Here is a 15662-nt window from a genome sequence, read left to right as displayed (position 1 = left end):
AATACCCCTAGTTTGACCCCTCACATGCTACTTAAAGTAGATTTATTTTGTGTTTGTTTTTTTCCTGTAGGCCTAGTAAAGTTAATGGGACCCTTTCAGCAGCTGTCAAAAATTCCCCTAGAGATTTTGAATTGTGTTACTAGACATGTTTACAAACACATTGGTGAAGACATTTCTTGGTAATACTAAGGAATGTATTAATATCCTCTGACTATCATAAAAGCTCATACATTCACCCTGAAATCTTATTTTCTGTTTATTATAGTGCTGGAGAGAACAAACATGACATAGAAAATATTTACTATGAAAATATAGAGCTTTAACCTTTAAAAAAGTTTATTGCGACCGTAGGTCCCAGTTAACAATGAAAACCACATCACATCTTGTCCATAGATCCGTAGACAAGTAACGGCTCAATGTCTATAGTCTATAGCTATTGTCACATTGTTGATATTGTGACATCACATCAAAGATCAAACCCTGGATATCTGTGACATCACATTCCGTCCTTGTCCCTTGTATGCCCATATATGGAGATCCCTGATGTACAGTTGTACAAAACATTTTTTTTTCAGTAGAACCGCAGATCCAACCAATATGCCCATAAAAGGGGACAAGGACTGAGAGACAGATACTGACACGCACGGACGCATGTCTGGGGTCTCACAGCACATGGTTGGTTCTACAGACAGGGATCTCCATATATTGGCATAAAAGGGATTTATGTATGATGTCAGACATCATAGGACTTTCACATAACGAGTAACCGAGTTAGCATGTCTGGGGTCACAGCACACGGTTGGTTCCACAGACTCCAACTTTTCTTTGCACACTTTGGATAGTATTTTGCCTATGTTCTTAGCTGCTTCCCCTGCCGTTACTGTACTTGCACAATAGTTGTATGAAACAATTGTTTTTGTAGAACCGCCGATCCAACCAATTTTGCCCATATCTCCATATACATGGATCTCCATATATGGGTATCAGGGATCTCCATTTATGGCTAACTGGTCCAACTTATAATGAATTCCGTCCTGCGCGACGTCGCCCTCTGCGCAACCTCTCCCTTTAGGTGCGAGGTCGCTTTTCGCCCTTAGGCGTCTTACTGTTTTACTATATATCTAATCTTGTATGAATTTGTCATCTAAATTCATATCATGGATTTATATACATTCACATGATTCTTACAATTATTTCAAATGTGAAGTATTTGCATAAAATATATATCACATTTTAGATTAGATTGTGTAATTTTGTAAGGTCAAAAAATGAAATGGAAAAAGCAAATAATGACATACTGTATAGATCATGCGCATATGGATACGGAACATAAACACAGGAGGGTAAATACTAAGCACCCACACATAGACAAACACTAATGATGGTACTGAATGAAGATGTGGTGATGGATCCATTTAAATGTACCCTCTCAGATTCCTGGTCTACCTTTCTGATCTCTGTGTGTCCAACAATACGGCCATCAAAGTCACCCAGGAGCTCATCTGTAATATCATGCTCAATCCCAACAACGCAGACATCCTCATACAGACCAGGCGAGTCATACTGTACATTATTATTTACACATTTTAAAACAGGATATTTTTTTTTTTCTTGTCTCCCATTGGAAGCTGGTCGTATTTTAGTAAATGTTCCAGCGTGTTAAAAGCTTGTGTATATAATCTGTGACGTTATTTTCATTTATATCAGTGGTGGAAAAAGTACTCAAATGTTTTACTTAAGGAAAGTATCAATACTGCAATGTAGAAATACTCTGTTCCAAGTAAACATCCAAAATTCAGAATGTACTTGAGTAAAAGTACAAAAGTATCGGTATAAAAACGTACTTCAAGTAGCAAAAGTAAAAGTACAAAATGTTTGAAAATAACAGTCGCATCAAATAGTAGATCTACAAGCTCACAACGCGTCGCGATGCAACGCGTTGTGAGCTTGTAGATCAGCTATTTTCAAGCAGCCCAGGTATGCTGCTTTTTATTATTGAACAAGTATCCATCGAAGCACAGCAACTTAAGTCTGAGATACAGACACAAGAGACGTTACTCAAAGAAATGTGTGGCAGTGAGTTTCCAGCCATTGAATCTGTCATAAATGACTCTAACAATAAATATAGACAAAAGCTGCACGCCATGAAAAGAAGATAAGACATTTTCTGTTACTTGTCTCACCACTTATTCTGCCAATTCTAATAAGTTTCAGTCTATTTTTAAGAAGCATTGGTATATCCTCAAGTCTGACCCTGAATTGGCACCCCTTTTTGAACACCCTCCCCTCTTTTCTTTTAAAAGAGGCAAAAACTTGAGGGACCATTTGGTTCATGCTGATTTCCAATCCCGCAGCTCTGCTGCACAGGGGCAGACTCTTCTGGCTCCCCTTCCAAAGGGAAACTACCCGTGTGGGCATTGTGCGCAATGCAACAACACAGTGAAAACCAAATATTTTAATCATCCTCACACTGGTAAACAGTTTAAGATTAGAGGGACTATTACCTGTGCTCCTACTAGTGTGGTGTATCTGATAAGCTGTCCTTGTGGACTGGCCTATGTAGGCAAAACGTCCAGGCAACTCAAACAGAGAATGAGTGAGCATAAAAGCTCTATTCGAAGGAATGATCGGGATTATCCCGTCGCAGTTCACTTTAATGATTGTAAACATGTTGAGCTTTCGCTTTATAGGCATCGAACAGGTTTGCCTGTCCAAGAGGGGTGGCAACCTGCATGTACTATTGAAACAACGTGAAGCGTTCTGGATACACCACCTACAAACTCTTGCACCTAAGGGGCTTAAAGATGATTTTTTTACTTAATGTGATGCTGTAATGTATTCTAACTATTGTAGTTTTTCATTATCTCAGGCACTAGGACAAATCTCAACGCCTTGCACCGCGAGGCGTTGAGATTTGAGTGTGCTTGTAGATCTGCTATTTTCACTAGTCTTGTGCGACAGTCTTATATGATGAAGCAGGGCTTTACTTTACTAAAAAACATACACATTTGAAACTTGGATATACAAGGTTTCGGTCTGTCAACGACGATCTATTCTCTTTTAAGTAAGGATTCTAGGAATTAAAGAAGTAGTTCACCCCCAAAATGACTTTTTTTCTATTGATTAGTCACATCATGGAGACTTGAGTTCAATAATATTTTTTGTAATTGTCGCATTCCTAAGAATAAATGTATTATTGTAAATGTACCCCCATTGATTCTGGATGGGGACCCAAATGCATGGGCCCTGGATGGGGACCCAAATACAAGGTCCTGGATGGGGACCCAAATGCATTTGTGTGAGAATCAATGGGGGTAAATTTACTAAATGTACCCTGACCCAAATGCTTTTTTGGGGTGAACTACTCCTTTAATGCAAAATCTCTCTCTCTACCTCCTCATCATTCTTTCACACGCTCTCTCTGTCACCTCTCCAGAGCAAACTGCAATATGGAGAACGCCCTGGAGTCGTCCGTGCTGCAGGAGGAGTTGGATGAGGAGGAGTTGGGTGAGGAGGAGGTTTGGCTTTCCTGGATAGACAGCAACAAGGTGCGCCATGGCAAATCCATCCACAACCTGGACAAGGAGAACATTACCTACTACAGGTGTGTGGAGGTTATATCCTGTGTCTTCAGTGTAACAGTACACGTTCAAATCTACGACTATTAAACATTGCATACTGTACATACACAAAATCCTCAGGGGCAAATTCACAATAGGATTGCACTGCTTTCTCTGCCACTAACGGCCGGGCTACACCAAGCCTTTTCACGCGCGTCAGTGCGTACGCTGGGTGTGCGCGCGTGTGCGCATTTTGGAAAGATCCAATATTTATCAATGATATCGGCTACACCAGGCTCACGGATGGCGCAAGCCCCGGATATGCATGCTGTAAAAATAGGATCGGTTCTATTTTGTGCGTTTTGTGGGTACTCCCTCCTTGGTGTAGCCAGGGGCTTTTCGCACACGCACAGACAGCGCACACGTGCACGTGCGTTTTCTGGTGTAGCCCAGCCGAAAACCTCTGCACACAAAGAAAACATTTAATTCTCCAAGGATAACATTCAGTCCATACACTCCTACTGTAACTGCTTCTTGGTGTAATTACATACTGTAGTGTAAGTAATAAGGTATGGTGTCACCAAATTCTGGGCCCTGGGGAAAAGGATTCACTGTGGGCCCCCAATGAATGTTCTTCATGGGTGAGGGGGCTTTTCAAGCCCCCCTCCACCTTGGGTCCTAGTAACTCAGTCCCCCCCCCCCTTGTGAAGCCCCTGAAGGTAATACGGATGCTCAGGTAAGCAAAACTCATCAGAACTGGTTCTCAGGGGGCGCCCACTGGCCTACTGGTCCAGGCGCAATTACCACATACCGCTGGGGCAAACAGGAACATAGAACAAAGAAAACCACCATATTACACATAGAAATACAAGACCTAGACTAGACAGGTCAGGCAAAGTCTGTGATTGTGACAGACGTATAATTTGTTTCAATCAGAGGTTCCTTGCTCCTCTCCCCCTTGGTGTTGCTGTGCTGTAGGTACCAGTTGAACCTGTTTGCTAAGATGTGTCTGGACCGTCAGTACCTGGCCATCAACCAGGTGTCCACCCAGCTGCCCGTAGACCTGATCCTGCGCTGCATGTCTGATGACTGCCTGCCCTACAACCTGCGGGCGTCCTTCTGTCGCCTCATGCTGCACATGCATGTGGACCGCGACCCGCAGGAGGCCGTGGTGCCCGTGCGCTACGCGCGCCTCTGGGAGAAAGTCCCCTCCAAGGTCACCACCAACGAGTGAGCCTCTATATTGCCATGCGTATGCTTATGGCAGTGGTTCTCAACCTTTTCGGGACGCGACCCCCAAAATAATCCTATTATAACTGGAGGCCCCCCACCCTGACGAGCACTAAGAGTTGAGGCATTACATTTTGTATAACACAGAAAATAGTAGATCTACATGCTAACAACGCCTCTCAACGCGAGGCGTTGTGAGCATGTAGATCGGCTATTTTCACAATTTTTGCATCTAATATTTGACATGTTGGCCTATGTTTAATTTGTCATTTAAGAGGTATTAAAAAGTCCTTAAATTGTCACTTTAGAAATGTGCAGATACCCTCTATACACTTAAACTTTATATTGGTTTGTTTACTGTTGAGAGAGAAAACAATGTTGCACATTAAGCTAATCATCTGGGGACCCCCCAAAATCATTTGGGGACCCCCTTGGGGGTCCGGACCCACGTGTTGAGAACCACTGGCTTATGGGATAGTAATGTGCTCACTGTTGGTGACTAGATGATTTCTCCTCATGGCTGTATGGATCCGCAGGTACGAGTACGAGTCCGACGGCACCTCAAGAGAGGAGAAGAAGAAAGAATTTGCCCCCAGCATAGATTTTGTTGAGAAATACCTTGAGGATGTGGTCATGGATGTGAGCAGCCAGCTAGTTCCATTTGGGAACCATGAGAAAAATGAACTTACACTAGAGGTAAAGTACATTAAACTCATCTACTGTTCCTCCAACATGATTAAGTCATCTTTATCCACAATTCATTGTTGAAATATAGTTACTTACAAGTAATAGTTATTGTATTATGTTCTAATGCAGATTTCCTTTGAAATGGTTTATATTTGTATTCTTGAAATGCTTGCCTTCACATTTCCCTTGCAGGTGGTGAATCTGGCTCGTAACCTGGTCTACTTTGGCTTCTATAAATTCAGTGAGCTGCTGAATCTCACACGCACTCTACTGGCCATCCTAGATCCTCTTACCTGCACAAACAAACTTGACAGGAGCCCAGAGGCTGGTCAGTAAATTCATAATTGGCAATTGAGTACTATTCAATTCACATTGATGCGTGTATCAAAACACCGTTCCGGTTCCAGTTAAGACCCGCCCGCGGAAGCTTGTGATTGGCTGAACCGGAGGTCGGGAGCACTCTGTTGTGTTCACCTGGACCGCGCTGAGGTGCTGAAAGTCGGGGGGGGCGAAGATTTACTATTCTGTCCATATCGTGACATAACTCGGACGGCGCCGAGTCGTCTCAGGCAACCTTGAGCAACGTGAGACACCACCGAGCGAGCGGTGGCAAGTAAGTCGCCGTGTCAAGCGTTGTGCCTCCAAAAACAAACAATCTGCCCGCGGAACCGGAACAGTGTTTTGATTCACGCACCATTGATAGATGCTATTCTGTGAACGTTGAAGGAGTAGTTCACCTAAAATGAATATTCAGTGATTACAGTATCTGCATACCAGTTGAAACACATTTGTGCATATAACATGTGTGTCCTAAACAACTTCATGGCAGCCTTCAACCAAACAACTCAAGTCAAAGGTGAAAACTAAAAGAAATTACCATAAAATGACACCATACAGTTCTTGCATGAGTACCCCATGAGTATTCTGAAGCCAACGATCAATTACAAATATTTGCAACCAACTTTACAGAACCATCGGCTATTTTCACAATATTTATTGTGTAACCGAGACAAACTAAATGTAAGGCAATTCCAAGTGCTTGTCCGGGTGGGGGGGTCCCCAGTTCAAATATGATTATTTGGGGGGCCACTCGTGGCCTGAAAAGGTGGAGATCCACTGTTTTAGCCCACAAATAATTTGAAAGTAACCAGACTTTGGGCAGAGATCGCTGAAAGTCTGGCTATGCGAGACTAATTGGGTAGCGTCTCACAAGCGTTCCTCACAGGGTTCAGGTCTGCTTCTGGCGGCGTGCCTAAATTATTTTAAACAAGTTGAGAGAATGCACTTTGCATTTCATTGTCAGTCATGTGCTGTGAAACTAACGTGAACATCAAAAAGCAGCAAGATGGGGGAGATGTCGTAAATGTCAAAAAGCTGATGCATGGTCAGATTCATCACCATATTATGATATGAGAGTGAGAATGTGTAGGATGAAACCTCTTAAGTTTGTCATCAGTTGAATTGTGGAAATTATACTTCCAGTGCTATTGTGATACTTAAAGGTCCACTTCACCAGCATGAATGATGATGCATTTTGCATCATATGATGCAGCATGATGCAAAATGCATCATCATTCATACTGAAATACTAAAATATTTCAAAACACAGATTGAACACAAAAAATAACAATAACAATAAAAGGATTGTGTTGATCGTGTCCCAAAGAACAATAAAATAAGATCTGGTTATCCCAGAGGTGAAGTGGTCCTTTAATTATACTACTGTTGCTGCTTCCTTCCCCATGAGCATGAGGTCAAATGTTTACAACCGAATCTGTGCCTTTCAGGCAGCAAAGTGCTGCGCACAATCCATGACATTGGGAAGATGGTGATGAGTGGAAGTCTCACACACAACCTTGTCTTCCCGGACTCACCTCCTTCTCTACACCATGAGAAAGGCCATTCCCAGCCAGGCAATGAGGAGGACCTCATTGTGATGGACACCAAGCTCAAGATAATAGAGATTCTACAAGTAAGCACCACGTTGAGTCCTAAACACAGTCACAACTGAATTAATAATATTGATCTATTTTTGTGTCATTTTTGTGTCTATTTAATTCTTCCCTATTTAGTTCATCCTGAGTGTGAGGCTGGATTACAGGATCACCTACTTATTGTCCATCTTCAAGAAAGAATTTGGGGCCATATCAGGTGAGACTCGATCTTTATAGCTCTCTTAAAGTATACATTTCTGATGAGTGTCCTGGAAAAAAACACCCTTACTTAGTTGCAACCCACAACGGAGCGAATATCTACACCAGGCCAACCTAACGTAAAATGGCAGAAAATTTAGTTAGGGAGAAATGGGCCTATATGGGGAGTTTCATAATAATCCAAACATCGTGGGAAATATGAATTTTGATTATGTTTTTATGGTATATGGTATCTGCTCAACTTAGTGAGTATTATGCTTTTGGTACCAGGTAACAGAAGAACAATGCTAAAGAACAATGGGAACATGTCTGGAAACAGACTCTATTTCACCTGTTAAAAACTTGTTTCTGATAACAATTTTAGGTGAGAAATAGGCAGTGCAGTTGATCAATAAATGAATATGAATATCAATCATTTCACATTTACAAAGGCAAGTTTAAAAGTTTGTTACTAATCGTGAGCTTCCATGCAGTTATAGGGGCGTTGAGTACCTGAGATGAAAAAAAATATATGTTTTTTATTTTATTTACTGTAAACCACAAACTAGTAGTTTTGAATCTGTTAATTTCTTAATGCACTCCCTCCTGGCCCCCTCATTTTGTTCAATTAGATTCTTTGCTTAACTCATATATATTAGGAATTATAAGACATAATACTTAGGGAAAGTGGAAAAACAGTATATCTCCAACAGTTTGTGGAACCACAGTATAAGTCCGTACAAGCAATATTCAGCAGACAAAGGGAACAGATAACATTAAAACAGGCAATTGAACAAAATTAGTGGGGGGTTGCATTAACAATTTTAACAGATTAAAAACTACTAGTTTGTGGTTTACAATCTGGTAAATGAAAAAATATCTATATTCAAAAAACGTAAAAATATGGACTGTTTTTCGTCTCAGGTAGGCCTACTCAATTGTAACGTAATGGCGCTAGTGGTGATTCTGACCAATCAACAGTCTGCAGTGTTTTCAGGTAACCTTTGGTCTCACCTGAGCTGACTTGGCACCTCAATAGAGGTGATACCAGAAAAGTGCCAGATACTTGATATAAGGAACTTTTGCCCAATTGGAAACCCGAAAAAGGATGGTACCATACCATGCAGTGGAAGGTGGAAAAGTGCCTTTAGATATAGTTACTGAACATCTGGAACGTCCCTGTTCAATTCCCTTCCTTTTGCCCTTATCAGTATATTTCTCACAACCTTTCTACTTTGTATTCATACACAAGTTCACAACAATTCTACTGTTCCTTCATGCAGACATTTCTCCTGACTGTCTGTGAGCAGTTCCTCAGAGCAGGTGGCTTGGATAGCTCCCCAGAGTCAGACTGTGATTTCTATTCCTCTATTAAGGAATGAAATGGGAACATTACTATCCCTTCAAATTGACAGAGTTTCAGCTGAGTTTATGCAAAAAAAGGAACATTCATAACTATACAAAGTATCAAAACATATCGTATTCATTAAAAAATAATGAAAGGTACCGTAGGGCAACAGATTAGGTAAATAGTATACTTTTATATTTACATTCTGGTCCATATCTAAACAACAATATCAGTTTCATTTTTCATAAAATGATATGGAAATGACTTAATATTTGAAGTTTTGAAGGTAGGGTCACCTTTTGTTCACAGAATGGAACTGCACAGTGATGACATCACTAGTGGAGGAAGATACTGCTGCTATACACTCTATTACCAGTAGGCTACTTGGTACAATGTTGGCCTATAAATGTACAGTACATAGTAAATGTATACAACAGCATTTAAAATTGATATAATGCTCTGGAAGCCTCTATATTGTAAAAGGTTACATTAAATGTTGTAAATTAAGTGTCCTTGTTTATAGGGCGTTTACCAGGTTGGACTTATTCCACTACATCTCAAAACTTTAGCCGTTCAATTTATTTGAATTATTTGAATAGCCAACATTTAAAATGATCTGTTGCCCTGCCTTAAATTATTAGCATTCAGCATATACCGCACATAATCGCGATAGCATCGTACAAGCTTTGGTTTACTTTACATCTAGCCATGCACTTATGCATTGGTTCCTGTTCATCGTTGGTTCTCCTTTGATTTCAGCTTTAATATTATGTGGAGACACTTTCTGTCTCTTGGCCCCTCTTATGAATGTTCCTCATCCTCGTACATCATCTGTTGGCAATGAACTGACACTGCCACGGCCCATATTATAGTACCAAGATGTTGACCCATAACCAAATCCAAAGAACAACAGCAAAACAAATGAATGGATTAGTGATTGTATGCCATCACGGTCAGCCTGGTCAAAAGATCCTGCCATATTATGACAAAATGGTCAGTGACAGGCTGCATCCATGTCTCTTCATTGGCTAAAGAAATTGCCTGGCTGGCCAGTCTGTTCAATTTCTATTCAAATCAGTTTTCTTACAGGGCCAAATCACAAGTTGTCTCAAGAACTTTACATATAGAGCAGATACATTGTCCCACCCTGAGCAAGCATTTTTGCAATGATAGCAACGGAGAAGAGTCATTTCGGTTGCTCTCAGGTTTTGCGTGCTGAAAATGGCAGATCTACAAGCTCACAACGCGTCGCAGCACAACCAAGTGTAAAATCAGTCATTATGATAACATCAAGGCCTGCCATATATTTGAGTTGACTCAACTGTAGATTTAGTCGCCTAAAATCTTATGATATTTAGTCGACTAAAATTAGACTAAAACTAAAACTTTTCAGGTGACTAAATTATGACTAAAACTAAATTACTTTTTATTCAAAAGACTGACTAAAACTAAATCAAAATGTACTGTCAAAAACAACACTGGAGGAAACCTCAAGCAGACCCAGTCTCTTGGGTGGCCGGCCATGCATGTGCCCTGACCTTGTCAGGGGGGAAAGGGAGAGAGAAGAGAGACAGAAATGAAGGAGAGACAGAAAGAGATATTGGTAGGCACTATGGACTGGGAGGAAAGATGAAGTCGCCAGCACACAAGAACATCTTTTTCACGTGATTCATTTACCTCTGTGGACAGAGACAACGGACGCGTTTCGACCTGAACGGTCTTCCTCAGCGTTGTCAGAGGCACTTGGCACTATGGACAAAACGGTGACTATGGATTAGGGGGGCACAAGTAAGTGAGACCACTTAGGTCTCACCAATACTGTAATTCTGCAATTCTCCATCCTCTGCAGTATAGATGTCAGATCCTGTTGTTAACCTAGAGGTGTAGCCCTCGACCCCCTCTAATAAAGAGGACACATACTGTATGTTACAAAAACCCTCTTTCTTCCAGATCGAAAACACAAACATCCACCCAACTTGCCCATAGATTTCTAGTTCTATTGTTTCGGTTTGCCGCTGATGTTTTCATTTTATAACATACATTATAAGCATAATTGAATCATCATAATTGAATCTTCTTACTATCCGTGTAATAATGTGACATGGATATTAAGAAGGTGAACAAAAGTACATTATGAGAAATATATTTTGTATCATTATCATCATAGTGGCTTTCTTAAATGTGATGCCCCTATACCCAGGGGGCAAACCAGCCTTTTTTTAGGAAACCTGCATTTGCCCCGACATAAAAGGTTGTCCACCAGAAATATTATCTATGACCCAGTAGGATCACAACCTATATGGACAACCCGGTCAATTTGTACGGAAAAGTTCCAATATGGCCGCCTCAATATTAGCCCCTATTAGTTTTAATGGGGGGTGAATAGGGAAAAATTTTAAACTGAGGGATATTTCCACGAAACTTCACAGGTTGATCAATGGTATACATATGAAAATTTTTTGTATTGCAAGTTTCCATGAAATCCAATATGGCCGCCACAATATGGCCGCCATAATGTAAGGACCCAGAAAATAGGTTTTGCCTCTAACTTCTGAACCAGATGAGCTAGAAACGCAAACTTGGTGTCTATTTCATGGTGTCTGACCATGGGAGACTCAATGGAATAGCTAATTTTATTATTGGGTGTGTCTGGACCTTTATTGTGCATATTTGCAAGATGGTGGATTCCCAAAATAGAGCTTTAACATAATTTCTACCATGATTGTTGACTACTTTTGCAAATACAAGCAATATGAATCCATTTGCTAAGATTTATGGCACAGAAGGGACTTATACCTGTATTATTCTTGAGTTTGCATGTTGTCAAAATGGCTGTAAACGAGATATTATATTTCCTGTCCGATTCTACTGTATGTAGTTGTAGCAATGACTTCAGATAAAATCAGAGACCAAAACAATGTATCTTAGAAATTATTTTTTTATTTAAAAAATTTATAAAAAAAGAGAGAGATTATCTCAATGAAATGAATGCAACTGCCTTTTTGGGTCTTTCACACATAGACATGCACATGCTTTCCAACAACTTCAGCTTCAGGGAAATTATAATGAACACAGGCTGCATTATAATGCAAATAATTGCTAGTCACTATCACTGTCATGTGTACCTATCCTGCTGCATCTTGTCTCCAGTCCTTGGCAACGACACCCCAAGTAGCATGCAATTCCCTTCTTCGCACATGAAGTTCAATCACCCGAGAGAGACTTGGAGTAGAACCGCTGCTCCTTCACTTGGAAAGGAGTCAGCTTAGGTGGTTCGGGCATCTAGTACGGATGCCCCCCGAGCGCCTTCCTAGGAAGGTCCTCGATGCACGTCCCACTGGGAGGAGACCCCGTGGCAGACCTAAGACCAGATGGAAGGATTATATCTCCAGACTGGCCTGGGAACGCCTCGGTATACTCCCAGAGGGAGTGGAGGAAGTTACGCAGGTTAAGGAAATCTGTAAGTCTCAGTTGGAACCGTTACCCCCGCGACCCGATTCCGGATAAGCGGTTGAAGATGGATGGATGATTGGATGGCACATGAACAGTTTTTCTGGCAGCCTTTGATACAGCTACATGATATTGCCTTGTCCATTGATATAGGCCAGGCTGGCTCTGTAGATGGACAGGGGACTGCCTTCCCATCACTGAGAGACCATCCATATTCAGTGAAGCAAGGGATGTCTGACTTCGCGATGTGTGCAGTTTTATCTATTATGGCTGCAAGAGCAGCTCTTTTCAGGTGCAGGCCAAAGGCATTTTCTGTAGGTGGCAGCAGCTTCAACAGGGTTGATCGGTTATTTAGGAACTTGTACACTCTCAGCTTTGCCAGGTCAAAGTCCTCCGAATGGTCAGCTTTTGATGCATATACAGCTATCGTGAGGTCTCTAGCCTGATTCTTGACATCCTCTGAGAGGGAATAAGAGGAATTTTCACCAAACTCCTGAAGTGCAGGGAGATCTAGACCCATGCTGGTCTTGAACCATGCCTTCATGGTGGTATCTCTGCCACTCAGGCTGTGAATAAAGGGCAGGGCACGACACTGTGCGAGTCCAAGGGCTGAGACCATGTGATGGATAGGAAGATATGCATCCTGCTCTGTTCTCACCCACAGCTCTGGAAGGTCTAGGAGGTGGGTGGCAGCATGATATAGATGCCTATATCATGCTGCCGCCATGGGAAGGCAGTCCCCTGTCCATCTACAGAGCCAGCCTGGCCTATATCAATGGAGGCAATATCATGTAGCTGTATCAAAGGCTGCCAGAAAAACTGTTCATGTGCGAAGAAGGGAATTGCATGCTACTTGGGGTGTCGTTGCCAAGGACTGGAGACAAGATGCAGCAGGATAGGTACACATGACAGTGATAGTGACTAGCAATTATTTGCATTATAATGCAGCCTGTTTTAATCATGTGTTCATTATAATTTCCCTGAAGCTGAAGTTGTTGGAAAGCATGTGCATGTCTATGTGTGAAAGACCCAAAAAGGCAGTTGCATTCATTTCATTGAGATAATCTCTCTCTTTTTTATTAATTTTTTAAATAAAAAAATAATTTCTAAGATACATTGTTTTGGTCTCTGATTTTATCTGAAGTCATTGCTACAACTACATACAGTAGAATCGGACAGGAAATATAATATCTCGTTTACAGCCATTTTGACAACATGCAAACTCAAGAATAATACAGGTATAAATCCCTTCTGTGCCATAAATCTTAGCAAATGGATTCATATTGCTTGTATTTGCAAAAGCAGTCAACAATCATGGTAGAAATTATGTTAAAGCTCTATTTTGGGAGTCCACCATCTTGCAAATATGCACAATAAAGGTCCAGACACACCCAATAATAAAATTAGCTATTCCATTGAGTCTCCCATGGTCAGACACCATGAAATAGACACCAAGTTTGCGTTTCTAGCTCATCTGGTTCAGAAGTTAGAGGCAAAACCTATTTTCTGGGTCCTTACATTATGGCGGCCATATTGTGGCGGCCATATTGGATTTCATGGAAACTTGCAATACAAAAAATGTTCATATGTATACCATTGATCAACCTGTGAAGTTTCGTGGAAATATCCCTCAGTTTAAAAATTTTCCCTATTCACCCCCCATTAAAACTAATAGGGGCTAATATTGAGGCGGCCATATTGGAACTTTTCCGTACAAATTGACCGGGTTGTCCATATAGGTTGTGATCCTACTGGGTCATAGATAATATTTCTGGTGGACAACCTTTTATGTCGGGGCAAATGCAGCACACCTTCCTTTGCCCCCTGGGTACTAATGTTAAGAACAATTGCATCAGCCTATAATAAGACCACAGCTGTTTGCATTATGTAATAATAGTACCTGATTACAGTACCTTTTTGAAATTTCAGTTCAGTCTCCCATGATGACATTCCCCTAAAAGTTCTGCTCAGAGTATTGTACTGTTGATGAAAATCTGTACTTTCCCTGTTGAATTCCCCTTCTTTTGCCCTTATCAGTAAACCTCCACGACACAAGTTTATTGATTTGCTGTGGTGGTGTTCATTTGCTGTTTGAGGTGAACACCTGCACTCATCCATAATTCACAGCAGTTGTCGAGCTTTCTTTTCACGTTTGTTTCATCTCCAGTGTCCGAGCCAGACATAGACGAGATTGCAGCCAAAGCAGACACCATGTTTGCAGCGAGGTAGGTGAAGTGAATCAGTAAAAAGTAGACTCCGACCATGCCTGAATGATCAGACTCCACAAGCTTCAATCATTAATATCTCAGTTATGTATAGGAAATGGTTTGCGCTGTATAGCACATTTATATATTTGTGTGTGTGTGTGTGTACTCTCAGCTCCGATTTGAGTGCAGTGGAGCTGGATGATGAGGGTGGTCGCAAATTTCTGAGGGTTCTGATCCACCTCATCATGCAAGACTACCCTCCTCTAGTGTCTGGATCACTCCAACTTATATTCAAACATTTCAGCCAGAGAGATGAGGTCCTGCAGGCCTTGAAACAGGTAAAGAGCACAGCTATATACAGTACACTGTTACATATATACCGGTACAGTAACTATGTAGATGTTGGCTCTATATGATGTATGTTTGGTTGTTTAGATGAAAGTGTGTGTGTGTGTGTGTGTGTGTGTGTGTGTGTGTGTGTGTGTGTGTGTGTGTGTGTGTGTGTGTGTGTGTGTGTGTGTGTGTGTGTGTGTGTGTGTGTGTGTGTGTGTGTGTGTGTGTGTGTGTGTGTGTGTGTGTGTGTGTGCGCGCGCGTTGTGCACATGTGCGTGCGTACCAGGTCCAGTTACTGGTGTCAGAGCAGGATGTGGAGAACTATAAGCAGGTCAAGACTGACCTAGACCAGTTGCGTTTGACAGTGGAGAAGTCTGAGCTCTGGGTTGAGAACAACAGCGGTTTAAACCCTGAGGAACCAGGAGTCAGGCAGGGCAAGGAACAAAACAAGGTAATGTTGTACCATGGTTTAAGGAGACCCAGCATTTAACACTAGAAGAACCCAGCCAGACATTTAGGGAAATACCTTTAATATTTCAAACAAGTAAAATATTATGTTTTCCGATAATAATTGCGACCGTAGGGAGCAAGTTTACTATGAAACACGGCAGATACGTACGTCAGTGAGTGAGTCAGTTAGTGAGTAGTTAACGCCTCAATCTCTATAGCTGACCTGAGGTGAAATCACATTGTTGACCCATATTTGGTAATGCCC

The 15662-nt window shown here is 41.4% G+C and overlaps 1 protein-coding gene across 1 annotated transcript in view; it reads left to right on the top strand.

Annotated features, from left to right (window-relative positions):
- LOC308294235 (inositol 1,4,5-trisphosphate-gated calcium channel ITPR2-like) overlaps positions 1 to 15662 on the top strand; it is a gene marked incomplete at its 5' end in the record, with an annotated part of 96378 nt that overhangs the window by 24617 nt on the left and 56099 nt on the right. Inside the window, 10 exons of the mRNA XM_080736962.1 lie at positions 1434 to 1553; positions 3437 to 3604; positions 4539 to 4790; positions 5327 to 5486; positions 5670 to 5805; positions 7265 to 7449; positions 7550 to 7628; positions 14575 to 14632; positions 14787 to 14952; positions 15234 to 15398. Coding sequence (XP_080593088.1) covers positions 1434 to 1553; positions 3437 to 3604; positions 4539 to 4790; positions 5327 to 5486; positions 5670 to 5805; positions 7265 to 7449; positions 7550 to 7628; positions 14575 to 14632; positions 14787 to 14952; positions 15234 to 15398 — 1489 coding nt within the window. The remainder of the gene's footprint in view (positions 1 to 1433; positions 1554 to 3436; positions 3605 to 4538; positions 4791 to 5326; positions 5487 to 5669; positions 5806 to 7264; positions 7450 to 7549; positions 7629 to 14574; positions 14633 to 14786; positions 14953 to 15233; positions 15399 to 15662) is intronic.

The sequence above is a fragment of the Nannobrachium achirus genome (assembly GCF_963921795.1).
Source record: "Nannobrachium achirus genome assembly, chromosome: 11".
Taxonomy (NCBI): Eukaryota; Metazoa; Chordata; class Actinopteri; order Myctophiformes; family Myctophidae; genus Nannobrachium; species Nannobrachium achirus.
Note: the sequence above shows the minus strand (reverse complement) of the source record. Positions and strands in the feature narration are given on the sequence as shown.